Raw genomic sequence first — 26,156 nt, forward strand, 5'->3', positions numbered from 1 at the left:
GCCCGGTTTCGAATCTTCCATTCCTGGGTAAGGTGATTGAGAGAGTGGTTGCTGAACAGCTTGGTAGGTTTCTGGATGAAACATCGGCTCTGGATCCATTCCAGTCCGGCTTCCGCGCTGGTCATGGGACCGAGACGGCTCTGGTCGCCCTAACAGATGATCTCCGTAGGCAGCTGGATCGAGGCGGGTCGGGGCTGCTGATTCTTCTAGACCTGTCAGCAGCCTTCGACATGGTTGATCACGAACTCCTGGACCACCGCCTTGCCGACGTGGGGATCCAGGGCACAGTCCTTCAATGGCTGCGCTCGTTTCTCTCTGGTCGGGGACAGAGGGTGGCGCTTGGGGGGGAATTGTCATCCCGCCACTCCTTGGTGTGTGGTGTGCCCCAGGGTGCGATACTCTCCCCGATGCTTTTTAACATCTTTATGCGCCCCCTCGCCCACCTTGTCCGGAGTTTTGGGCTGGGCAGCCATCAGTATGCTGATGACACCCAACTCTATCTGTTGATGGATGACCACCCTGACTCGGCCCCAGACACACTGATCAGATGCTTGGAGGCTGTGGCTGGATGGTTACGTGGGAGCCGGTTGAAGTTAAATCCTTCGAAGACAGAGGTCCTCTGGCTGGGACGGGACGACATGGGACTGAGGGGGCAACTCCCATCTCTTGCGGGGGTGCAATTAGTGCCAGCACCGTCCGTTAAGAGTTTGGGTGTAATCTTCGATACCTCCCTCTCCATGGAGGCGCAGATTGCAGCTATAACAAAGGCGGCATTTTTTCATCTCCGCCAAGCTAAGCAGTTGGCTCCTTACCTCTCTCGCCCTGACCTAGCCACTGTGATCCACGCGACGGTCACCTCCAGACTGGATTATTGTAACTCGCTCTACGTGGGGCTGCCCTTGAGACTGACCTAGAAACTCCAGCAGGTGCAGAATGCCGCAGCGAGACTCCTTACGGGGTCTTCGCTTAGAGATCACATTCATCCGGTGCTATACCAGCTGCACTGGCTCCCGGTGGAGTACAGGATCAGGTTTAAGGTGCTGGTTTTAACCTTCAAAGCCCTATACGGCCTAGGGCCCTCGTACCTACGGGACTGCCTCTCCTGGTATGCCCCACAGAGGAACTTACGGTCTTCAAATAAAAACACCTTGAAGGTCCCAGGCCTCAGAGAGGTTAGGCTGGCCTCAACCAGAGCCAGGGCCTTTTCAGTACTGGCTCCGACTTGGTGGAACTCTCTGTCACAAGAGACAAGGGCCCTGCAGGACTTGACATTTTTCCGCAGGGCCTGCAAGACAGAGCTGTTCCACCTGGCCTTTGGTCAGGGCGCAGCCTGACTCCCTCCTTTGGCAATCTTTACAAAACTTTAGTTTATGGTTGCCATCAATTTTGATTTTAATTAATTTTTATAATGTTTTTAATGTTGTACTGTTTTAGTGTTGTTAGCCGCCCTGAGCCCGGCTTCGGCTGGGGAGGGCAGGATATAAATAAAATTTATTATTATTTATTATTATTAGTTTATATATGTTGGAAGCTGCCCAGCTGCCCTGAGCTGGGGCAACCCACTCAGATGGGTGGGGAATAATAATAATAATAATAATAATAATAATAATAATAATAATATAGGAAGTCCCCATTTTCATCAGAGAAATGTTGAAGGGTATGTAAAACGATCCCTGTCTGATCAGGCCAATGGTCCATCTAGTCCACTTTGTCACCACATCAATCATTTCCCCTTGGGGTGCTGGACTAGGACTTAGGAGAGAGCTGGGTTCAAATTCTGGCTTGGCCTTGAAGCTCGCTGAGTGAGACCTTGCCACAGCCTGTGCGTCTCAGCCTGGCCTACCTCACAGGGCGGTTGTGAAGATAAAATGAGAAGAGCAGAACCATGTATGTCACCTTCAGCTCATTGGAATAAAAGGTGGACCATAAGTGCAATTTTGATGAATGAATGAATAAAACAACCTGAGATGCATTGCCAGGTCTCGCAAAACCTACGCAATGTTAATTTGATTTTTTCCCCTTTTTTTAAGTGTGACATGTCAGAGTCAAAACACTGGGCCTCTCAGCAGCACATAGGGGTTGTTGCTTTGTACGCCGAAGGATCTTTCCGGTAATTCTTGTCCGGCCACCTCTTCTGCATTCCAGTGTTATCTCTCTGTGGGCCAAAGCAGCAAAACATAGCCTTATTACTATTATTGTCAAATAACTTAGCTGTTTTACAATGCCACTTAATACTGAGTCAGGCAATTGGTCCATAAAGCCCAGGAATGTCTAAGCAAGGCCTGAGGGGCAACTTCCTGAGGCTTTCCTCAGTGATGGGGGCGGGGGGAGAAATCGGATCCAGGTTTCAGCCAAATCTATCAAATCCTGACTTTCAGAAACGAAAACATAGCAATGGACTCGTAATCTGGTGAACCGGGTTCGCGTCTCCGCTCCTCCACCTGCAGCTGCTGGGTGACCTTGGGCCAGTCACACTTCTCTGAAGTCTCTCAGCCCCACTCACCTCACAGAGTGTTTGTTGTGGGGGAGGAAGGGAAAGGAGAATGTTAGCCGCTTTGAGACTCCTTTGGGTAGTGATAAAGCAGGATATCAAATCCAAACTCTTCTTCTTCTTCTTCTTCTTCATCCATTGAAATTTGCACTTCTTTGAGTTTTGCTATGCAGTCCATCAGTCAAACCGTATTGACAAAAATGCATTTATTGTGTGTATTCATTGATTGATTGATTGATTGATTGATTGATTGATTTCCTTTCCACCTTTCCCCCCCTCAAGGAGCTCAAAGTGACATACAGTGGTACCTTGAGTTAAGTACTTAATTTGTTCCAGAGGTTCGTTCTTAACCTGAAGCACCACCTTAGCTAATGGGGTCTCCTGCTGCTGCGCGATTTCTGTTCTCATCCTGAAGCAAAGTTCTTAACCCAAAGTACTATTTCTGGGTTAGCGAAGACACAAGATCTACCCACCTTGGAAGAATGGCAGATGAAAGTAATGGACTATATGGAATTGGCGGAAATGACGGGCAGAATCCGAGATCAAGGAGAAGAGTTGGTGGAAGAAGACTGGAAGAAATTTAAAGACTATTTACAGAAACACTGCAAAATTATTGAATGTTAATGATGTTGGAATGAAAGGAAGTGGTTTTAGCAATAAGGCAAAAGGAATATGTAAAAATGGATTGATACTAGATGAAAATTTGAAGTTATAATATGTGAAGATAAGAAATTAAAGGTAAATAAAGAGGGTATGGATTTGCTGAACTAATTATTAAATGGAATACAAAAAAGGGAGGTGTGAGGAAGTCATGAAAATAAGTAAATGAGTGGTAAGATAAGAGAAAGAGGGATTTATTTTTAACGGTTTTTATTTTTCTTTACTATTTTTTCTTTTTTGGTTCTGCATTTTTTGTATTCTTTCTTTCATTATTTCTGTAACCCTTTTTCTTGTTGAAAAATTTGAATAAATATTATTTTTTTTAAAAAAATATTTCTGGGTTAGCGGAGTCTGTAACCTGAAGCATATGTAACCTGAAGCGTATGTATCCCGAGGTACCACGGCACACAGTTCTCTCCATGCCATCTGAAAGGTAGGTTAGGCTGAGAGGCAGTGGCTGGGCCTGAGATCAAACCCAGTGAGTTTCATGGCTGAGTGGTGGGATTCAAACTCCAATCTCCCTCTCGGGTCCTAGTTGACCACTCTAACCACTGCACCACCACTGCCTCTTTCCCCCTTCCTTCTGATATCTGCCTCTTGTGCTGGTCTAGAAGGTAGGACACATTGGTCTACATTTAGAATGAGTGTGTAGCCAGCACAGCCAGTGGTCAGGTATAGGGATAGAGGGGAAATTGTTTCGATTCCAACTTAAAGTCAAACCTACTGATTCACCTGAAGCAATGCATGAATCGAATTGTGGCCGACCTTTGAAATTTGTGCTTTTCTGAATTTTGCAATGCAATTCTCCAGCTGAGTAATGCATACAAAAAAGTCACCCATGAGACCAAAGTGTGCATCCATTAGTGGAAGTAACATGTCAAATATGCATTGTATTACCGAAAATTGCTTTGCAAAAATGCAAAAAAAAAAAAGCATGCAAAATTGTGTATGCCAGGAGTCATGCACAAAAAACGAATTCTTCGATTCAAGCTGATGAATTCTCATAAGGCTTTTTTGTGTGGGGAGGGTGTGGATCTGCAAACTGATGTGCAGATGTGGAGAACTGAACTGAATATTGGGGAAAAGGAGGAACGGATTTGCCCATTCTGAACCCCTTCCCGTTCCCAAAGCAGTCTATAACAAATTGAGCTGCTCAGGATAAACCAGTAAGATATTGGACTGAACTTGCACCGCTTCTGCTAAAGCAGTGTTCAAAAACAGGAAGGACTGGAGGAGGCTGGTGATTTGGGGAGGAGCAAGGAGTGTGTGTGTGTGTGTGTGTGTTTGTGTTTGTGTTTGTGTGTGTGGTGGTGGGGGGTCAGTGACCGCATTTTTCCAATAGCAGGTAAGTGACTGCTGTAGACTGAACTAAATGTGAGTGGATTTGGGAAAGAGATTATGAGCTTGCAGAGTCGGAGCGAGGGAAAGCTGCAGCTTAGCATCGTCATTCGAGAACATTGAAAAATAACGCTCCATTTGATACTTCGCTCTGAGGTCATTAACACTGAAGTGCAGCTGATTACGATGCTGCTAACGACAACAGAACAGTATATTGCACAAAAACAGAAATATACCCCCATTCCCATCCCCATATCTGATTGGCTAAGGAAAACCTGGCAAACTATCTTAACGATAAACCTTACACATAAGAAAAACGCAATATGTAATACTCAAGAAAACACATTTGTTGAGAAGTGAGCCTTTTCTGGAATGACAGTGTAAATGATTGTATTATCTCATGGCGCTATAGCCTTTTTTGTTATATTATTCCTCCCCTCCCACATGCCATTTTCTTTCCCCCACTTTCTGTTTCATTTATTTTCTTTTTATTCATTCATTCATTCATTCATTTGATTCATTTATTGAATTTATATTCCGCCCTGAACCCGGAGGTCTCAGGGCAGCTCACAGAACAAAACCAGAACTCAAAACCACAAAATATATAATCAAAATAAAAACAATAACCCAATAACACCCTCTCCCCAAAAAAACCCCCACATTTTAAAAGGGCATATGGTGTCAATCAAATCAACCAAAGGCCTGGTTGAAAAGGAACATTCCACAGACTGGGAGCCACTGCAGAGAAGGCCCATTCTCGTGTTGCCACGTTCTTGTGCAGTTTTCTTCTTAGGAAACAAGGCTGTTTGATATATAAAACAGTTTGGAATTGTGATAATATAGCAATTTAGCATCAGTCAATTTATTGTTTAGAAAAGGGAGATCTGGAGGCAGTGAGGAAAGGATGAGTGTGTGGGGGTCGTCCCCCACCCCATCCTTGGGAAGGTTGGTAAATATTGTGGATCTCTAACGGGCTGGGCATTGAAGCCAGGCACTGATTCTTCTACAAAATAAAAATATTTTCCACACCAAGCGTTCCATGATGCATAATTCCTTCTATCCCTGATGGTTAAGTCATGAAAATGGCAGGATGCTTCTGCAAGAGGGAGATATCGACTGGCTTGGGGAATCCTGAGGTTTACAGATGTTGAAATCTATTTAGGGAGAAATGCTAAGGGGAGGGAAACAAATAAACAAACAAACCCTCCAGCAAAACAAGAATTGAGCATGCTCAGTGGCCACAAAATGCCAGCTGATTGTTGGCGGGGATGGATGTATCATTCATGTGGTCAACTTTAATCCATCGGTAACTGTTGAATGGGACGCAGGTGGTGCTGTGGGTTAAACCACAGAGCCTAGGACTTGCCGATCAGAAGGTTGGCGGTTCGAATCCCCGCGATGGGGTGAGCTCCCGTTGCTCGGTCCCTGCTCCTGCCCACCTAGCAGTTCAAAAGCACATCAAAGTGCAAGTAGATAAATAGGTACCACTCCAGCGGGAAGGTAAACCGCGTTTCCGTGTGCTGCTCTGGTTTGCCAGAAGCGACTTAGTCATGCTGGCCACTAGACCTGAAAGCTGTACGCCGGCTCCCTCGGCCCATGAAGCAAGATGAGTGCCGCAATCCCAGAATCGGCCATGACTGGATCTAATGGTCAAGGGTCCCTTTACCTTTACCTTTAACTGTTGAATGTTGAAGAGAAAGGCGATGTTCCACATACATTCATTTGGAGTGCAGATCTGTGATCTGGAGAGATCTGAATGATTAAACAGAACCCCTATAATCAGATGCTGTGATTTCCTGGTCTTCAGTGGAAAACTGGCACACCTGGGGTCAGGAAGGAACCTGCATCTATCCAGCGATTGTTAGACTACAACTCCCATAAATGCTAAACTTCCTGTCTGAGTCTGTCTGAGCCTGACTTAAATTCAAAATCTTGCAAGATCGTCCTGACTGAATCTGACTTAAATCCAAGCCTCGCCAGATCAAACTGTTTGATCCTGAATTCAATTCAAAATCTTGCTAGATCATCCTGTCTCAGACACACCAGGTGTCCCTGTTTTCCAGGGACGTCCCTGATTTAGAGAAGCTGTCCCGGTTTCTGATATAATCCCGGAACATCCTGCTTTTCCTTAGGAAGTCCCTATTTTCATGGGAGAAATGTTGGAGGGTATGGTAGGATGACCCTATTTGCACTGGAGGGTATGGAGTTATCCAACCCCCGAGCCGTCTGAAGGCAATCCTATATAGAGAAGGTTTTTTAAATATGTTCAATGTTTTATTATGCTTTCATATATGTTGGAAGCTGCCCAGAGAGGCTGGGACAACCCAGTGTGGGGTATAAATAGTAAAATTCATTGTGGAATGGGATGTCCCTATTTTCGTCGGAGAAACGTTGGAGGGTATGCTTGCCCGAACCCGACTTAAATCCCAGACTTGCTAGATCTTCCTGTCTGAGCCTGACTTAAATTCAAAAGCTTGCTAGGTCACCCTGTCTGAGCCTGGCATCAAATCCAAGCCTTGCTAGGGCATCCTGTTTACTTTTCCTGGCCAAAATCAAAATCAAACTACCCCTCCCCCCCCAAAAAAAAAGTCCCAGCGTGAGCGATGGCCAGTCGTGTTTTTCTGCAAACGGTGGCTGAGCGAGTGAGTCAGCTCATGAAATACATTTTCCTGGAGGGCTTCCACCACCTTCCCTGCTAACTCATCCCGAGGCCCCAGCAGAGAGTCTCTAACACAAACTCTCCCCTTGTGTGTCTTCTGCAGCCTGTACACACACACACACATGAGGTGTTGTTGTTGGGGGCTTCTCCTGCCCCCCGCCCAGCCCTTCCTTGGTTGCATGCCGAATCTTGCAAAAGGAAAGTTTGTTTGTGGACGACTGGGCAGGGCCAAGACTGGCTGCTGAGTTTTGTGGGTTGTTGACAAGCCAATAAGGCAGTGTCCTGTGTCAGTAGCAGTGCGGGCTGCAGCCTGGGGGGGGGGGGAGTCCGGGCGTGGGCGGTGTCTGTGGAAAGAGAAACCGTACACCAGCAAAGTTATTTAGCTTAATGGAGCACTGATCCTTTGAACAACCCCCCACTTCCTTGTTTCCCCCGATTCTGGCTGCCCACAGCTGTATAAAAAGCACCGCCCTGTTCCCCCACTGACATTATCCTTGCAAGCGTCCGTCTTCAGGGTAAGTGGCAATCCTTGGGAAGGGGCACGGTGCCAGTTGGTGACAGAGGCTGGGCCCCCTTTTTTGGTCATGGGGTGTGCATATGTGTGTGTGTGAGAGAGAGGGAGAGATATGGGGCAGTGCAGTTATGGGAGTGCAAAGTCTGCTGACTAACGAAAAGAATTTTGGGAGGCGATGAATCACTTGAAAACACCCATCCAAGCCACCATTGCATTTATGGATTACATGCATGCATTGAGGTGTGTTAGAAAAACCTGCAGTAGAGGAGAGTCGTCTGTTTGAGGTACAGTAGTACCTCAGGTTACAGACACTTCAGGTTACAGATGCTTCAGGTTACAGACTCCGCTAACCCAGAAATAGTACCTCGGGTTAAAAACTTTGCTTCAGGATGAGAACAGAAAACGCATGGCAGCAGCGGGAGGCCCCATTAGCTAAAGTGGTACCTCAGGTTAAGAACAGTTTCAGGTTAAGAACGGACCTCCAGAATGAATTAAGTTCTTAACCTGAGGTACCACTGTACTGGTGAGATTCTGAGATAAGCTCAGAGGTGTAAGAAGTTCTCCTCCCCTCAAAAAAAGATATTGCAGAATGGGAAAAGTCTCAGAAAAGGACAACCACAAATGATCAAGGGGGTTGGAGCGAGTCCCCACCCCATGAGAAAAGATTTTTAGAAGACATCTGAAGGCAGCCCTGTTTAGGGAAGCTTTTAATGTTTGATGCATTATGGTATTTTAATATTTTGTTGGAAGCAGCCCAGAGTGGCTGGGGAAGCCCAGCCAGATGGGTGGGGTATAAATAAATTATTATTATTATTATTATTATTATTATTATTATTATTATTATTTCAGCCTCTGGGACTTTTTAGCTTAGAGAAATGACGATTAAAAGGTGGCGCGAGAGAAGTTTATATAATGATGCACAAGGACAGAGAAAAAGCGTTTCCCCATCTCTCATAACACCTGAGTTTGAAGTGGAGTTGGATGTGGGGAGGGTCAGAGTGGATAAAAGGAAGGGCTTTTTCATGCAGTGCAGAGTTAAACTGGGGAACTCCCCGCAGGAGGCAGTGACCGATGGCGACCGACTTGGGTGGCTTCAAGAAAAAGGATTAGAGAAATTTTCATGGGGGAGGAGGAGATGGCTATCGATGGCTACTAGCCACGATGGCTCGGCTCTGCCTCCACAGGCAGCAGTGCTTCTGAACGCCAGTTACTGGAACCTTCAGCAGGGGCGAGGACCACTGTGAGAACAGGGTTCTGGATTGTATGGGCCAGTGGTCTGATCCCGCAGGACTCCTCCTCTGCTCTTACGTTTAAGAAACAAGTGGGCAATGCGATCCTTGAGAACCAGTGAACTTTGGGAGACACATACCCTAAGTAAATATGTTAATGACTGTCTCTGTCCATTCAGCTATCTCCCTATATGTATCTATTCTCTCGTAATAACACTGTATTATATGAAGGGCACTTCCAGATAGATGCTGTTTTCCACTGAGATCCAATCATGTACTGGCGAATCTGGGTTGGGCAATTAAAATCGATTGGGAGGTCTTGCATAAACCCACTTTCCCGCACCCCACCCTGGACTTTTTGCAGGAAGGAAAGTGATGGGGAAATGCACCAGAGAGAGAGCGTTGGGTCGCAGTTGATTGACACAACGTCGTCTAACGAATCAGAACGAAATGCTCAGTAAATAGCATTGGGCATCTATCTATCTATCTATCTATCTATCTATCTATCTATCTATCTATCATCATCATCTATCTATCATCTATCTATCTATCTATCTATCTATCTATCTATCTATCTATCTATCTATCTATCATCTATCTGTCTTATCTATCTATCTATCTATCTATCTATCTATCTATCTATCATCTATATCTATCTATCATCTACAGTATCTATCTATCTCTATCGTTGTGGCACACAGGTCTAAAACACTGTCAGCAAAACAGAGCCTCCAAAATCAGGGTCAGTGTATCCTGAAAACCAGGTGCTAAAGACAAATTGCAAAAAACAACAACTAAGGAACATTGCCTCCATGCCTTCCTCATAGGTTTCTGGGAGATTCCTGGGTCTCTCGCTGAGGAGGGCTTTTCTTACATTTTAAAGAGTGTTGTTAATTCTCAGTCCAGCCAGCTAACCAGCGTAAGGACCAGCCAGATTGGACAGTGGTCACCTATTTTGGAGCTAATTGCCTTTTAAGATAATTAGCTGGTGTGGTATGGGGAGCCAGATTGCAGGGCTGTGGGACAGAGGGGAAAGTGTCTCCGCTGACCCCAAAGTCGCGTTTAGAAGTGCTTTAGTTGCCCCGGGAGGAAAGTGGTGCAATGCTATCCATGCTTTCGCCCTGAATTCGGCAGGACTGGTTTGCAAGAGGGCATTCATAGGATCCAGCCCACACATCCATGCAACTGTATTCACCTCCTCACATTTACCCAAAAGTAAGCCTCATTGAGTTGGAGGTGGCTTATTCCCAAGTCAGCGTGCAGCGCAATGCAATTGATTAATCTATGGATGGAAGATACAACTGATGTGTGCATTGTTATTTCTTACTGTTAATTCTTTTTAGTGGTGTTATTAGTTCCTAATTTCCACAGAGGGAGACGAGCTCCTTGCCCTCTTAACAACCAGTTTCCTTCTCCTTGGGACTTGACCACTTTCTAATATTTTGGGGATACAATGTCCTGCAGAAATGTACTAGGATCAACCCACAGTCAGAGTTGATGGGGAGAAATGTGATTCAGCTCACATTTAAAGACAAATCTCCCTAGTTTCCACATCCCGAAACGATATGCAAACGGAAACGCGGCCATTTTAGGAAATCTGTACTTCTCTGAATTTTGCAATCCAGTTTCTTTAGTGGAGCAACATGTATAACGATGTATAGACTGGCGTTAAAGTGTGCGTAGAAATGGATCTCTTAGTGAAACTAACCCGCCACAAATGCACTCTACTGGGGAATGTTGCAAATAGGTGCATAAGAAGATTGCGAACATCAGGAGAAGGTTGCGCGAATATGCTGATAGGTTTTCACGAGAAGAAAAGAAAGGCCGAGGGCTTGTGAGAATGGGTTGATGCAGCTATGCTGAAGGAGGATGGGAGAACATCAGAATGGCCAGTTTTAGTGCTTTATTAAAGGAAAGTGTAAGCTTACAACGCACCCATAATAGCCTCACTGCTATTATGTTAAGCATTACTTATGCACAAAGCAAACTACGTAAACAGGCACCAATAATCCAGTTAACTCACCCCTGGTTTAGAGGCCCCCTTCCATCTCTCAGATAAGGTAGTACTTTATCCCTCATCCCTCTCTCAGATAAGGTAGAAGCTTATCTCTCATCCATCTCAGGCTGAGAGGCAATCACTGTGAGAGGTCTCCCTTCTCTCAACTTGCTAAGCATCCCAAGCAAGCCAACTAATACCGTATTTTTTGCTCTATAAGACTCACTTTTTCCCTCCTAAAAAGTAAGGGGAAATGTGTGTGCGTCTTATGGAGGGAATGCAGGCTGCACAGCTATCACAGAAGCCAGAACAGCAAGAGGGATCGCTGCTTTCACTGTGCAGCAATCCCTCTTACTGTTCTGGCCTCTGAGATTCAGAATATTTTTTTTCTTGTTTTCCTCCTCCAAAAACTAGGTGCGTCTTGTGGCCTGGTGTGTCTTATAGAGCGAAAAATACGGTATATGCCCATGCATGTGAATAAGCCAATTTGATCTTGTTCTTTTTAAAAAAATAAATAAAAATTTATTAACAATTTCAACATAACAATATATCAAAACATATCATATTCATTATTTTCCCCCTTTTCCCCATTCCCCATCAAACCCTCCCCACTGAGACTTACCTCAGTCTCTGATTTCTCTGCATATTATAAAATTATTGCAATCCTTATATCATCTATCTACCATGTTATCAATCACTAAATTTGTGTGTGTTTATTCAAAACCTGCCAAGGAGTCCAATTAATTTTGTTGTCTTTTAAAATACTTTGTAAAAAGTTCCCATTCTTCTTTGAAGTCACCGTTGTCCTTACCTCGGAGTTTGTATGTCAGTCTAGCCAATTCTGCATAGTTCATCGGCTTCTCTTGCCACTGTTCCTTTGTCGGGGTTTCCTCATTCTTCCATCCTTGTGCTATTGCCGCTGTTGTAGCATACATGAATAAATTCTTTGCTTTCCTTGGCAGGTCTTATCCTACAATCCCTAACAAAAATGCTTCTGGTTTATTTTACAAATGTTAAACATTTTCTTCAATTCGTTATATATCATTTCCCAAAATTTTTTAACTTCTCTACATTCTCACCACATACGATGCGATCTTGTTCTTGCAGCAAGTGGCAATTGGTCCTGGGGTTATCTTGGCTAGCAAGGTGGCGTTTACAGGCCTTCAGGAATGTTTTCTCCTTTGCCTCTAGGCAGTATCGCAAACTGGTAGCTCAACTAGTTAGAGCATGGTGCTGATAACGCCGAGGTTGCAGGTTTGATCCCTGATTGGGACAGCGGGATGCTGCCTGCATGGCAGAGGGTTGGATGACATGGTTCTTAGGATCCTTTCCAATTCTACCGTTCTGTGATTCTATGAAAAGCTGAAAGACCGGCCCATGGCGCATTCGTTTGGCAAAGCAACAAGTGACATTGGTCTCTCTTGTTGAGTTGTTGTCGATTGACGGCGATGTTTTAACTAGCCAGAGCTTTGATTCTATTCATTAAAAATACTGCTATGGAAAGACCCTGACAGTTAAAAAAATAAAAAGACATAGCAATAAAAAAACAGCAGAAAAACAGAAAAAAATTACTACTACTACTACTTTATTATTTATACCCCGCCCTTCTGGCTGAGCTTCCCCAGCCACTCTGGCCGGCTTCCAAAAAAATATTAAAATACTGCAATACATCAAACACTAAAAGCTTCCCTAAACAGGGCTGCCTTCAGATGTCTTCTAAAAGTCTGGTAGTTGTTGTTCTCTTTGACATCTGGTGGGAGGGCGTTCCACAGGGAGGGCGCCACTACCGAAAAGGCCCTCTGCCTGGTTCCCTGTAACTTGACTTCTTGCAGTGAGGGAACCGCCAGAAGGCCCTTGGCGTTGGACCTCAGTGTCCTGGTAGAATGATGGGGGTGGAGACGTTCGCTCAGGTATACAGGACCGAGGCCGTTTAGGGGTTTAAAGGTCAGCACCAACACTTTGAATTGTGCTCGGAAACGTACTGGGAGCCAATGTAGGTCTTTCAAGACCGGTGTTATGTGGTCTCTTAGTTCTTCTTATGTCCTTTGCTGCTTTGTTGACAACTTTCCTCCTGCTCTTCCCCTGTTGATTTCTTCCTGACTGCCTCACCTTGCCTCTCTCCCCTGTTCACAGAGCCCGTCTTACGCAGCCCGTTGCTACAAACACACTCCCCATCCGTCGAGCCACAGCCTCAGCGAGGAAGGAAGGAACTCGTCACTCCTCAGTCCTGAGATGGCCAGCAGCGAATCGACAGAGCTGGAGGCAGCCATCGAGAAGATCGTCAACATCTTCTTCACGCATGCGGGCCGTGAGGGCAAGAAGGGGACTCTGACGGCTGGGGAGTTCAAGGAACTTGTTCACGAGCAGCTCCCGAACCTCATGAAGGTAGGGTAGGGGGGGGCGACACAAATTATAGGGCTAGGAGGATGGGGGAGACTTTTATTTTAAAATCAGGACACGCAGGGCTAGGCCAAAAGCATTTTGCTGAAGGAGAAGTTGGAGACCCACTGCCTCTCATTGCACGTCCAGAAGCTCTGCAGGGAATAGTTTTCTGCCTGAGGGCGACATTCCCTTCTGAGCAGCCTTCCAGGGCCGTGTTGCAGTGGTGGGCAGGGACCAGAGGCAACAGTTAGTGGAGTAACAAGTGCGGATTTTACCTTCGCGGAGTAAACTGGTTCCTGCACAGTCACTCGCACCTCCCTTCACAAATCCTCCATCCAAGCAAGCAAGAGGCATTATTAGAGTCGGGATGGTGTCCCGTGCAGGTCAGCAATAAATCACACGGCGTCAGTGAAGTTAGGGAAACAAGATCTGCTCAGGAGGCCAGGCCTATCGAGCACAGCAACTCGTGCCCCCTATGAGGCAGCTGAGGGGACTGAAGTTGCCTACAGTTGCCTAAGTCTGCTTCTCCCCTACCAATCTGAGACTCAGTCGACGTGCCTGTCTTTGCTACTCCCTCTTCACACCTCTCCTGGTCCTGGGAGACCAGCAGGGAGGGAAGCTGGCCACAGCAGGAGGGGAGACTCCTTGGCTTCTTCAGCCGCCTATCTCATCTCATCTCTGCCGCTTGCCCCCTCCCTCCTCTCCAGCCTCTGCTTCCGCCTCTGATTCTGAACTGCTCTCTGCCACAGCCTCTTCCTGCTCACTAGGGCGGTTCATAAAAAACTTTTTTTAAAAAAAAAAAAAGCCTGCTCCAAAGGTCTTATCTTACTATCTTAGGGATTATACAGCTATATCTGAAATTTCATGCATATCAGTTAATATATTGACCCTCCTCCACAAAAATAGCTGTTTACTTGACTGTTTTCCTATGTCGTCAAGGCTGAAATTTCAATTCAGTGGAGCAGGGTCAAGATATTAACTGATATGCATGAAATTTCAGATATAGCTATATAATCCCTAGTGTAGTAAGATAAGACCTTTGGAGCAGGCATTTTTTTAAAAAAAGTTTTTTATGAACCACCCTAAGAGGTTCGGACCTAAAAGGGACCCCTGACCATTAGGTCCAGTCTTGCTCATCTTGCTTTACTGGCCAAGGGAGCTTCCGGGTCATGTGGCCAGCATGACTAAGCTGCTTCTGGCGAACCAGAGCAGCGCACGGAAACGCCATTTACCTTCCCGCTGGAGTGGTACCTATTTATCTACTTGCACTTTGACGTGCTTTGGAACTGCTAGGTTGGCAGGAGCAGGGACCGAGCAACGGGAGCTCACCCCGTTGTGGGGATTCGAACCGCCAACCTTCTGATCAGCAAGCCCTATAGGCTCAGTGGTCACCCACGTCCCATGAACCACCCTACTGCTCACTAAACCCTGTTGCACCTTCTGCTTCTGACACATCCTTCTCCCAGTCTTCTCCTTCTGATCACCCACCACCAGTCCCCTGGCTCCAAGCCATCTTCCCTTGGGGGTTCTCCATCTTTTGCCTTCCACCTCTCCTCTGCATCCAGCTAGTCTCTAACAGCTGGGAGAGAACCCTGCCTGAAACCCCAGAAGGCAGTTGCCGGTCAGTGTTGGAAATACTGTGCCAGACGAACCAATGGGAGAGCCAGTGTGGTGTAGTGGTTAAGAGCAGTAGTCTTGTAATCTGGGGAACCGGGTTCGCGTCCCCGCTCCTCCACATGCAGCTGCTGGGTGACCTTGGGCCAGTCACACTTCTTTGAAGTATCTCAGCCCCACTCACCTCACAGAGTGTTTGTTGTGGGGGAGGAAGGGAAAGGAGAATGTTAGACGCTTTGAGACTCCTTAAAGTGAGTGAAAGGCGGGATATCAAATCCAAACTCTTCTTCTTCAATGGTCTGATTCTGGCAAGAGTGGAGGGATTCACTCCTGTGCTACATTCCAGTAGGTAAGGTGAAGGATTGCAAAAGTTTTGAGGAGCTGGCAGCTGCAGCAGTCGCAATGTCTGAGGACAGGGGAGGTACTGTATTTGATTCCTGTCGCAATTTGAGGAGAACCTAATTCGTCCTTTTGGAATCAATAACTTAAATGCAGCCTGCCTTCAAAATTCACCCTTCTCTGAATCTTGCAATGCATTCTCTAGCACAGCCCTGTACACCAAGATGTGTATGAATGCGTCTCTTAGTGAAAATGAGATAGAAAAATGCATTGTGTTCAGGAAAATTGCTTTGCAAAGATGTTTGTGTTTGTGTATGTGTGTTAGCTAAAATTGCATAGAAAAATGTGTGCTCTGCAAAAATGTATTAAGCAACGTTGCGTACACGCGTGTGCCCATTGGGAGAAATGTGCGTTAAAACGCTGATGGATTTTCATGAGGCCTTGATTCGTGTCCCTTTTAAAAGCGAGCCTACTTGAGAGCAGCCACTGTGCTCAGAGTAGACCCACTGGAAATAATGGACCTATGTTAGTCCAGTTCATTAAAGTCAACGGGGATCTTTTCTGAGTGGGACGAAGATTGGGAGCAACCCCACTGAGCCTAAGTTAGTCACATCCATTAATTTCAGTAGGTCTACTCTGAGTAATGACTAATGCTTGGCTCCACTTGTAGTAGCCATTCAAAGAACTGTGATACCGCTTTAACAGTCATGGCTGCCTCCATCGGATCCTGGGAACAGCTGTTTGTTAAGGGTGATGTTAGGAGACCCCACCCTGAGCTATGATCCCCAGCACCCTTAAACTGTGGTTCCCAAGATTCTTTGGAGGAAACCGCCATGACTTTTAAAAGTGGTATAAATGTGATTTCAATTGATGGTTTGGATATGACCCCTGCACCCTTGGATTTTCTACATTAAGCCGTGGGGTGATATAGTCCCGGCTGTGTACACTATACATTTAAGGCACCCCCACAAAATAAAAAAAAGGATCCTAGGAGCTGTAGTTTGTTAAGGGTATTGAGAGATTTTAGGAGACCTTAAGATAGCTATAATTCCCAAAAATCATACATATACCAACACACTAGACTTCCTGTCTTTCCCGTTGTATATTTCTTTTTTACAAATGAACGTACTCTTATTATTGTATATTTCTTTATATACTATCTAATACATTCTTATATCAATATGTGCTCTTAATCTTATTTCTCAACTCAGTCTCACTCCAACATCAATCAATTTTTGTTTCCCCCCCTTTGTTCTTTTTTTGGGTTTCATTTTCTTTTTAGGTATATAAAATTTGTATATAATTTTTGTATACATGTTGGACATTATATTATAGTAAGTCCTGTAATGTAATATGACAATGTTTACCGACGTAATATAAGAATGTTAATAAATAAATAAAATGGGGGGGGGGGAGATAGCTACAATTCCCAGTGCCTCTAACGAACGGTTGTATACTTCCCAGGATTATATAAGGAGGGGGAAAGCCACGACTGCTAAAGTGGTATAAAAATGCTATAGATATATGGGATTTTTATTCCTACTCAGAGTAAACCCATTGAAATTAATTAACACGACTAACCTAGTCTACTCTGCCAAGAAAGAGCAACACCATGCATGTAGAAAACTAGTTCTTCAGGGAATAAATTTCAGCTAGATCACCTTCTACCTGACCTGCTAGATTTCTGTGTGCAAGGAATCCCTTTGCTCTCTCACTCTGTGTGCGTGCAGCTTTCAGACCACCCCCTCACTTGCTGCTTGTGGGAAGTTGGACCAGACTCCGTGTCATCCATGGGGTGACACAAACATGAGACACCTGCTGCCGCGATGACCAGATCTTGCAGGAGCAAATTCCTGAAGTTAATTATGCATAGTTATGGAGACGTGTTTCCTTTTGTTGGTTCTGAACCGAGGGCTGCCAATCAATTTTCTTGGATGACTCTGAGCTTTAGGAGTACGATGAGAGAGAGAGAGAGAATTCTCCTCAGACTGTCTTCTCCATACCTTACATAATTTTTACAAGCGGTTTCCTGTGACAAAACGTCGCTGCCCCAGCTATCCTTTGCTGCCCCAGCTATCCATGACTTTTCCTTTTAAAAAAAATAATAATAATGCATTTTTATTAATTTTAACATACAAATTGTAAAATGTACCACACAAATTATTACAAATACACTTTTTTTGGACTTCCATCAGCACCTCCGATGATCTTCTGTCTTAACCTCTTTTTATGCATTACAGTGGTGCCTCGCAAGACGAAATTAATTCGTTCCGCGAGTTGCTTCGTCTTGCGATTTTTTCGTCTTGCGGAGCGCGGATTCCCCGGGTATTAACAGTTTTAAGAAAAAGGAAGCAAACTCGCAAGACGTTTTCGTCTTGTGAAGCAAGCCCATAGGGAAATTCGTCTTGCGAAGCACCTCGAAAAACAGAAAACCCTTTCGTCTAGTGAGTTTTTCGTCTTGCAAGGCACTCGTCTTATGGGGCACCACTGTACTTAATTTTATATTGTCTTTACCTCTCTTAACTTATCATCTCCTCTTTTCCATTTTTACAATATTTCCAACAATACTCCTCACAGAACTTCTTGCAAACCTTTCAAACGTCGTCTGATCATCACAAATACTTTTCATATAGTTCGTAAATTTACTCCAGTCTTCGGTAAAATTCTGGTCCCGCAGGTTTTGGATCCTTCCTATTAATTTGTCTAATTCCTGTTAATTTGTCTAATTAACAAATTAACAAATTAGACATATCCCTGACTTTTCCTTTCCTTTCCTCCTTTTCCGAAGGACGTCGGCGACCTCGACGAGAAGATGAGGAGCCTGGATGTCAACAACGATGAGGAGCTGAAATTCGGAGAGTTCTGGAGGCTGATTGGGGAGCTGGCCAAGGATATCAAGAGGGAGAAAGTGGGGAGAAAGAAGTGAAAGTCGTGGCACGGGTGGGTGGCCGTGGCTTGTGCAAGAGAGAGAGTTGGGTGGGACCAAGAAACCTTAATTCTGAGTGCTTGCAGCAGGAGGAAGATAACAGGAAATATCAACCCGTCAGTCAACAGGCTGCAGCAATTCAAATAAAAGCATTTGCTCTGAGATACTGTTGTTTCTTGCTTGCTTGGTGGCAAAGTAGTAGTAGTAATAATAATAATAATAATAATAATAATAATAATAATAATAATTTATTATTTATACCCCACCCATCTGGCTGGGCTTCCCCAGCCACTCTGGGCGGCTTCCAACAAAATATTAAAAAAACAGTAATGCATCAAACATTAAAAGCTTCCCTAAACAGGGCTGCCTTCAGAAGTCTTCTCAAAGTCTGGTAGTTGTTTTTCTCTTTGACATCTGACGGAAGGGCATTCCACAGGGCGGGTGCCACTACCGAGAAGGCCCTCTGCCCCCTGTAACTTGGCTTCGCACAGTGAGGGAACCGCCAGAAGGCCCTTGGTGCTGGACCTCAGTGTCCGGGTAGAACGATGGGGATGGAGACGCTCCTTCAGATATACTGGGCCGAGGCCATTTAGGGCTTTAAAGGTCAGCACCAACACAAGCAAGGAAGAGGGAGCATGATTGAGGTGTATAAAATCATACATGGCGTGGAGAAAGTGGACAGAGATAAGTTTATCTCCCTCTCTTATAGCACTAGAATTTGTGGACGTCCAATGAAGCTGGTGGCGCTGGGGTGGCGCTGTGGGTTAAACCACAGAGCCTAGGACTTGCCGATCAGAAGGTCGGCGGTTCGAATCCCTGCGACGGGGTGAGCTCCCGTTGCTCGGTCCCTGCTCCTGCCAACCTAGGAGTTCCAAAGCACCTCAAAGTGCAAGTAGATAAATAGGTACTGCTCCGGTGGGAAGGTAAGCAGCGTTTCCGTGTGCTGCTCTGGTTCGCCAGAAGCGGCTTAGTCATGCTGGCCACATGACCTGGAAGCTGTACACTGGCTCCCTCGGCCAGTAAAGCGAGATGAGCGCTGTAACCCCAGAGTCGTCCACGACTGGACCTAATGGTCAGGGGTCCCTTTACCTTTACCTTTTAACTCAAAGTGACTTACAAACAACAGACAGGCAGACAATAAACCCCACACAGATAGGAGGAGGCACAAGAAGAAGGGCCTCAGAAAATGATCTCAGGGTCCAGGTCTCATGTGGAGAGAGGTGGTGCTAGAGGTATTGCAGTCCTGAGCCGTCTAAGGCTTTATAGGTCAAAACCAGCACTTTCAGTTGGGTGCAGAAATGAATCGGTCACGACTGGACTTAATGGTCAGGGGTCCCTTTACCTTTACCTTTAATGAAGCTGAATGTTGGAAGATTCTAGACAGACAGAATCATAGAATCATAGAATCATAGAGTTGGAAGAGACCACAAGGGCCATCGAGTCCAACCCCCTGCCAAGCAGGAAACACCATCAGAGCACTCCTGACATATGGTTGTCAAGCCTCTGCTTAAAGACCTCCAAAGAAGGAGACTCCACCACAAATTCTACTGTCAAACAGCTCTTACTGTCAGGAAGTTCTTCCTAATGTTTAGGTGGAATCTTCTTTCTTGTAGTTTGGAACCATTGCTCTGTGTCCAGTTCTCTGGAGCAGCAGAAAACAACCTTTCTCCCTCCTCTATGTGACATCCTTTTCTATATTTGAACATGGCTATCATATCACCCCTTAACCTCCTCTTCTCCAGGCTAAACATGCCCAGCTCCCTTAGCCGTTCCTCATAAGGCATCGTTTCCAGGCCTTTGACCATTTTGGTTGCCCTCCTCTGGACACGTTCCAGTTTGTCACTGTCCTTCTTGAACTGTGGTGCCCAGAACTGGACACAGTACTCCAGGTGAGGTCTGACCAGAGCAGAATACAGTGGCACTATTACTTCCCTTGATCTAGATGCTATACTCCTATTGATGCAGCCCAGAGGAAAGTAGTTTCCTCCCACAAAGTGAATAGTTAATCTAGAGGACTCATTTCCAAAGGAAGCATTGATAGCCACCAACTTGGATGGCTTTAAAAGAGGATGGGGCCAATTCATGGTGAAGTCTGTCAATGAGCCATAATGACTGCCGATATGCTAAAGAGGCAATGTGCTTTTAAACATCAGTTTTTAGGAATCACGAGTGGCGGGAGTTGCTGTTGCACTCAGGTCCTGTTTGCAGGCTCCCCAAGAAGTTAGCCCTTGTGAGAACAGGATTCTGGACTAGATGGGCCATTGACTTGAACCAGCAGCCAGGTTCTTCTGAAGTCCAGGAACAGTCTATCCGGATTCCTGGGTTCTTAGGGTCTTTATCGTACAATTTCAACAGCTGTGGGAAGTAGGCATCAGGTTTGGGGTGGCAGGCTATAGAGCACGACTGAGAAACCTGTGGCTCTCCAGGCGTTGTTAGACTACAACTCCCAGTGTTGCTGCTGCAAGTGATTGTCGGTTCTTATTTTAGGCTATTGGGGAGCACCTACTCATTAGCACCCAGGACTATCTGCTTAGTCCTTCATTCTTCCTCACCCTCTGCCACCCCTCTTGCAATTGTGTTTTAAAGTGGGTGTGACAACTTGCATCTCCCTGCCAATGCCCCCCCAACCCAAATCATGCCAGGGCATAATTTTCTCCTGACACCAGTCAGTATATCTGCAGAATCATTGTGTCATTGGTCAAGGGGTGGGGAAGAGTGATCTTGGTTGTAGGTTGTACCCTATCCCTTCCATTTTCTTCCCCACCCTGACCCCCAAGCCTACATCAGAAACATGCTATTAATGAAACTGCCGGCACCCTGGCCATTGGCCTGACTGCCTGGGGCTGGTGGGATTTGGAGTCCAACAATGTCTGGAGGGCTGCAGGTTCCCTATCCCTGTTCTAGGGAGGAAGATTGGAGAGGAGACGCTTCAGGACCTGGGAGAGCTCCTAAGGGAGGGAGGTGGTCTTGGAGCAAGGTCTTTAATTAGGAGCAAGGAGGAGGCTCTTCAGGACCTGGGAGAGCTCCCAGGGGATGGAGATGTTATTGTCACTATCAGAAGTGCTAGAGCTTCCTAGCTGTGAATGCTCTGCCTCCCATATTGCCCCCTCACTTTGCCTCATGGTGGGGCCTGCTCTTTAGGGTGAGCTGGTCCCAGCACTACTCCTCCCTATCACTAACGCTCCTCCAACTTGGGGCTGCCACTTTGCAACCTGGACAAAAGCTAAATGAAGCAATACAACAGGAGATGTGGCAGTAGTTCTCCACCCCCAACCCCCATGCCCTGCTCTTCCTTGGGTCTTGAGACCCACTCTCCACTCCCCTCTGTTGTGGAGAGGCCATTAATATTATAAGAACAACTGCTGTTGTTGTTTGAAGAGTACGGACATGTTTCTCTGTACTGCTGCAAAGGACAGAAATAAAAGCATGTAGATACATTTCTGTCTGTCTCTTTCCCCTCCCTGGGGATAGCAGGGGGAGAGTGAAGGAGTGGTGTGTTCTTCTCACGTCTGGGAAGGATCGCCGATTACAGACCTCGCCAGTTTTCCTGCCGGGAGTCGCAGGGGGAGGTCAACAAGGAATTCAGCCGGTGCCTGGAGAGTGGCACATTCCTCTGACCGAGGCAGGATTCCAACAATAAGAAGAGCTTTGCTGGATCAGGCCATTGGCCCTCTGCCCTCCTGCGTTTCCCAGCAACTGGTATTTAAAGACATGCTACCTGCAGCAGTGAAGGGAGAACATAGTTGTGGTTAGTAACCATTGATACTATTGATACTCCATTGTTACTACTGATACTCCATTGATTTGTCTAATTCTCTTTTAAATCCATCCAAGTGATTTCATTATATATGTTTATTTTTCAAATGATTGATTTTATCTTAAGTTTGATAATGTTACTATTTTTGCTGTCCTTTTTCCTTTTTTGTGTTTATTACTATATATTTTATTTCTTAACTGCCAGGGACTTTTCATAGCAATGATTTAAATGAATAGAATCATAGAATTGTAGGGTGGAAGGGACCCTGAGGTTTATCTAATCCCAACCCCCTGCAGTGCAGGAATATGAAGCTCTCCCAAACAGGGATCGAACCTACAGCCTTGGTGTAATCACCACTATGCTCTAACTGACTGAGCTACTCAGTGGTCCATTTCATTTTGCTTCTTGCAAACTGCTTAGAAATATTCTTTTGAATTAAGTGGTATATAAATCTGGCAGCCCCTTCCTCGAGGCTGCAGAGGTGGAGGAGGAGCCAGAAATCCATCAGCTCCTTTTGAACCGATGAGAGTAAGATGTGTCTACCTCTGGAGGGGGGAAGGTGGAGCATCTGTTAAGACAGAGGACCAGCTTGACAGGTAAGAGAAACACGTTTGGCTTCAGGCCAGGGCTCGGTGCGAGAGAGCCCAGGAATGACAACCTGCTGTTCCTTTGGAGCCGGAAATGATTTCCAAGATGCGTATTGTATAAGGAGGCTGATTTCGGCAGGGCAAAGGAATGTGCTCCGGAATTTAACCCCTGAGGGTGTTGCTCCGCCACAGGTGACCATGACAACAGGGGCGTCTCCTGAATCCACACGGCCTCTGATTCCAAGCTTTGTGTGGGCACAGAGGAGGCACTAAAGGTAAAGGTACCCCTGCCCGTATGGGCCAGTCTTGACAGACTCTGGGGTTGTGCGCCCATCTCACTTAAGAGGCCAGGGGCCAGCGCTGTCCGGAGACACTTCCGGGTCACGTGGCCAGCGTGACATCGCTGCTCTGGCGAGCCAGAGCCGCACACGGAAACGCTGTTTACCTTCCCGCCAGTAAGCGGTCCCTATTTATCTACTTGCACCCGGGGGTGCTTTCGAACTGCTAGGTTGGCAGGCGCTGGGACCGAGCAGCGGGAGCGCACCCCGCCGCGGGGATTCGAACTGCTGACCTTTTGATCAGCAAGCCCTAGGCGCTGAGGCTTTTACCCACAGCGCCACCCGCGTCCCTTCAGAGGAGGCACTAGCGGCACTTAAACTGCAGGCTGCTCGTGCACGCAAATAAGCTTTGCCCATATGGACAAAAGCATCCTTCCCATCCTTTATCCACAGAAAAGGTTCACAGTATAGAAAATTCCCCCTGCTTTTCCTGGCCCTTATCTACATGGAAGCTCCCCTCTGTGCACATTGGGCTCCCACATTCCTAGGTGCCTCCAAGAAGCCCACACAAGATGGGGGCTGAGAATAACCGTAACCCCTGCTTGTCCACCCGCTCCAAAACCAGCACCCTAAATTGAGTGCCTCTGAGTTTAGAGGGCTCATAGAGCCATCATGATGAGTTGTAGTCACTGACAGACCCTCTCCTGCACCAATGATTTGTCTAATTTCAGCTGAGTTGGGGAATGGGCAAATCTATGTCATTTTTCCAGTTCTCCACATCAGTCTGCATTAAAAGAAAACTCCCCGTGATAATTTATAAGCATTTTAGGGCAAATTTCTCCTAATATGCAGAGTTTGGTTTTGGTTTTGGGAAACAATTCTCCCTTCCACAAGGCATTCTTTTATGATCTTTTTACTCACGCATGCATTTCACTGAAAACTTTATTATCTGTTTTTTGCAACTTGGCTGGGGAACCGCACTACAAAAATTAGAGAAGGAGGGATTTGAAGAATATGTTTTTGGTTCATGTACTCTTTCAGAAAGTTCAGGGTAGATTGTTAAAGGTAAAGGGACCCCTGACCATTAGCTCCAGTCGCGGACGACTCTGGGGTTGTTGCGCTCATCTCGCTTTAATGGCCGAGGGAGCCGGCGTACAGTTTCCGGGTCAGCATGACTAAGCCACTTCTGGCGAACCAGAGCAGCGCACGGAAACGCCGTTTACCTTCCCGCTGGAGGGGTACCTATTTATCTACTTGCACTTTGTGCTTTCAAACTGCTAGGTGGGCAGGAGCAGGGACCAAGCAACGGGAGCTCACCCCATCGCAGGGATTCGAACCACCGACCTTCTGATCAGCAAGCCCTAGGCTCTGTGGTTTAACCCACAGTGCCATCAGGGTAGATAGGCTTGCTTTTAAAGGCAAACTGAATCCTAAGAACATAAGGAGAGACTGCCTGATTAGGTCAATGTCATTTAGTTCAGCATTCTGTCCAACTTGTGGAAAACAGGCAACTGGTATTCCGGAGTGGTAATGTCTCCGACCACAAAGGTCTATATTTTTAGGACCCACCTGATGTCTGTGATTATAAGCTGCCTTAAACTGTTAACGTTGAGTTGTAACTGTTGTCGCCTGCCCTGGGACCTTAGGCTGAAAGGTGGGTAAATAAGACTGAGAATAATAATCCAGATCGGTTAACTCTCTTTAATTAAAAGCTCCTGTCTAGGGACTCTCAACACAGACAGGGTGCTAGATTTTATTACTGGGAAATGATTATATGTGGTTTATACAAATTCGCAACGGATATGTCTGTCAGTGACTGTTAGGCGAACCAGGCCATATACCCAGAGGCAACCCTGTACACTCACAGCCGCGTCCGGGGAACCTGTGGCCCTCCAGTTGTGGCAGCAGCCACAGCAGTCAGCATGCTTGATAAGCAGGGGCTGGTGGGAGTTCAACAACATCTGGAGGGCCACAGGATACCCTAGCAGGCTCGATTCTGTTCCTTACATCAATGCAGTGGTTCCAAAATCAACAATGCACATGAGGAAGGGATCTTTGGGCTAGGATTCAAGGGGCGACCCTTAAGGGATGGGGTACAGACATCTGAAGGCGGCCCTGTTTAGGGAAGCTTTTAATGTTTGATGCATTACGGTATTTTAATATTTTTTTGGAAGCCGCCCAGAGTGGCTGGGGAAGCCCAGCCAGATGGGCGGGGTATAAATTATTATTATTATTATTATTATTATTACACCCAAAACAGCCCAGTGAGGAGTCGATATGAAACGCCGACTGGCAGGCAGAGGGAGGGAGACTTGAATGGAATATCCTGGGAAGGGAATGGCTGGTTGAAGACAAGTACTTGGCACTGAAACTTTTTGATGCAATTTGGAGATCTCTAAGAGGGCGCTGTTGGGGAGGAATTCTTCCCTTTCATGGCTGGTGTACGAGCTTCTCAGGCATATTTTAAGGACCACCTGTGGCTCAGTCTCTGAGATAATCCAGATGAGTGTTGCTTGTTGTCCCATGTGTTACAGCAGACTGACTGGCCTCTGCTAGAAGCTGGACACCTAGTGTTCCTGGTCCCATGCTGTGGAACACACTTCCAGCAAAGATGCAGCAATAATAACACAGTGGTACCTCGTGTTACATACGCTTCAGGTTACAGACTCCGTTAACCCAGAAATAGTGCTTCAGGTTAAGAACTTTGCTTCAGGATGAGAACAGAAATTGTGCTCCCGCGGCACAGCGGCAGCGGGAGGCCCCATTAGCTAAAGTTTCAGGCTAAGAACGGACCTCCGGAACGAATAAAGTACTTAACCCGAGGTACCACTGTAACAACAACAACAACAACAACAACAACAACAACAACAACAATTTATTATTTGTACCCCGCCCATTTGGCTGGGTTTCCTCAGCCACTCTGGGCGGCTTCCAACAAAGATTAAAAATACATTAAAATGTCACACATTAAAAACTTCCCCGAACAGGGCTGCGTTCAGATGTCTTCTAAATGTCAGGTTTATCTCTTTGACATCTGATGTTAGGGTGTTCCACAGGGCGGGCGCCACTACTGAGAAGGCCCTCTGCCTGGTTCCCTGTAGCATCCTCGTTTTTGCTCACTGGGGAAATATGGTTTACACCAATCCTGGCCTGACAGCACCAGCTGCCGATTCATTTCTGGGCCCAATTGAAAGTGCTGGTTTTTTTTTTTTTATTAAAATTTTTATTACATTTTCAGTTTACAGAAAAGAAAAAGAAGGACAAACCAGAAAAAAGAAAGAAAGAAAAACAATCCAACTTTCAAAATACATTTTTAAGTTACTAACTGGACTTCCCCACATCTCCCTCACCCTGCGTTCTTTACAATAAACATATCAGCAAATTAT

General features: G+C 46.0%; 1 protein-coding gene across 1 annotated transcript; it reads left to right on the plus strand.

The window, feature by feature from the left end:
- The first annotated feature begins 13,118 nt into the window (after positions 1-13,118).
- LOC307205778 (protein S100-A13-like) lies at positions 13,119-18,310 on the plus strand. Its single transcript, XM_079958564.1, has 2 exons — positions 13,119-13,272; positions 18,011-18,310. Exons 1-2 carry the CDS (start codon positions 13,120-13,122, stop codon positions 18,146-18,148), a joined length of 291 nt encoding a protein of 96 aa, XP_079814690.1. The 5' UTR covers position 13,119; the 3' UTR covers positions 18,149-18,310.
- The last annotated feature ends 7,846 nt before the right edge of the window (positions 18,311-26,156 follow it).

This window comes from Podarcis cretensis (assembly GCF_951804945.1).
Source record: "Podarcis cretensis genome assembly, chromosome: 16".
Lineage (NCBI taxonomy): Eukaryota > Metazoa > Chordata > Lepidosauria > Squamata > Lacertidae > Podarcis > Podarcis cretensis.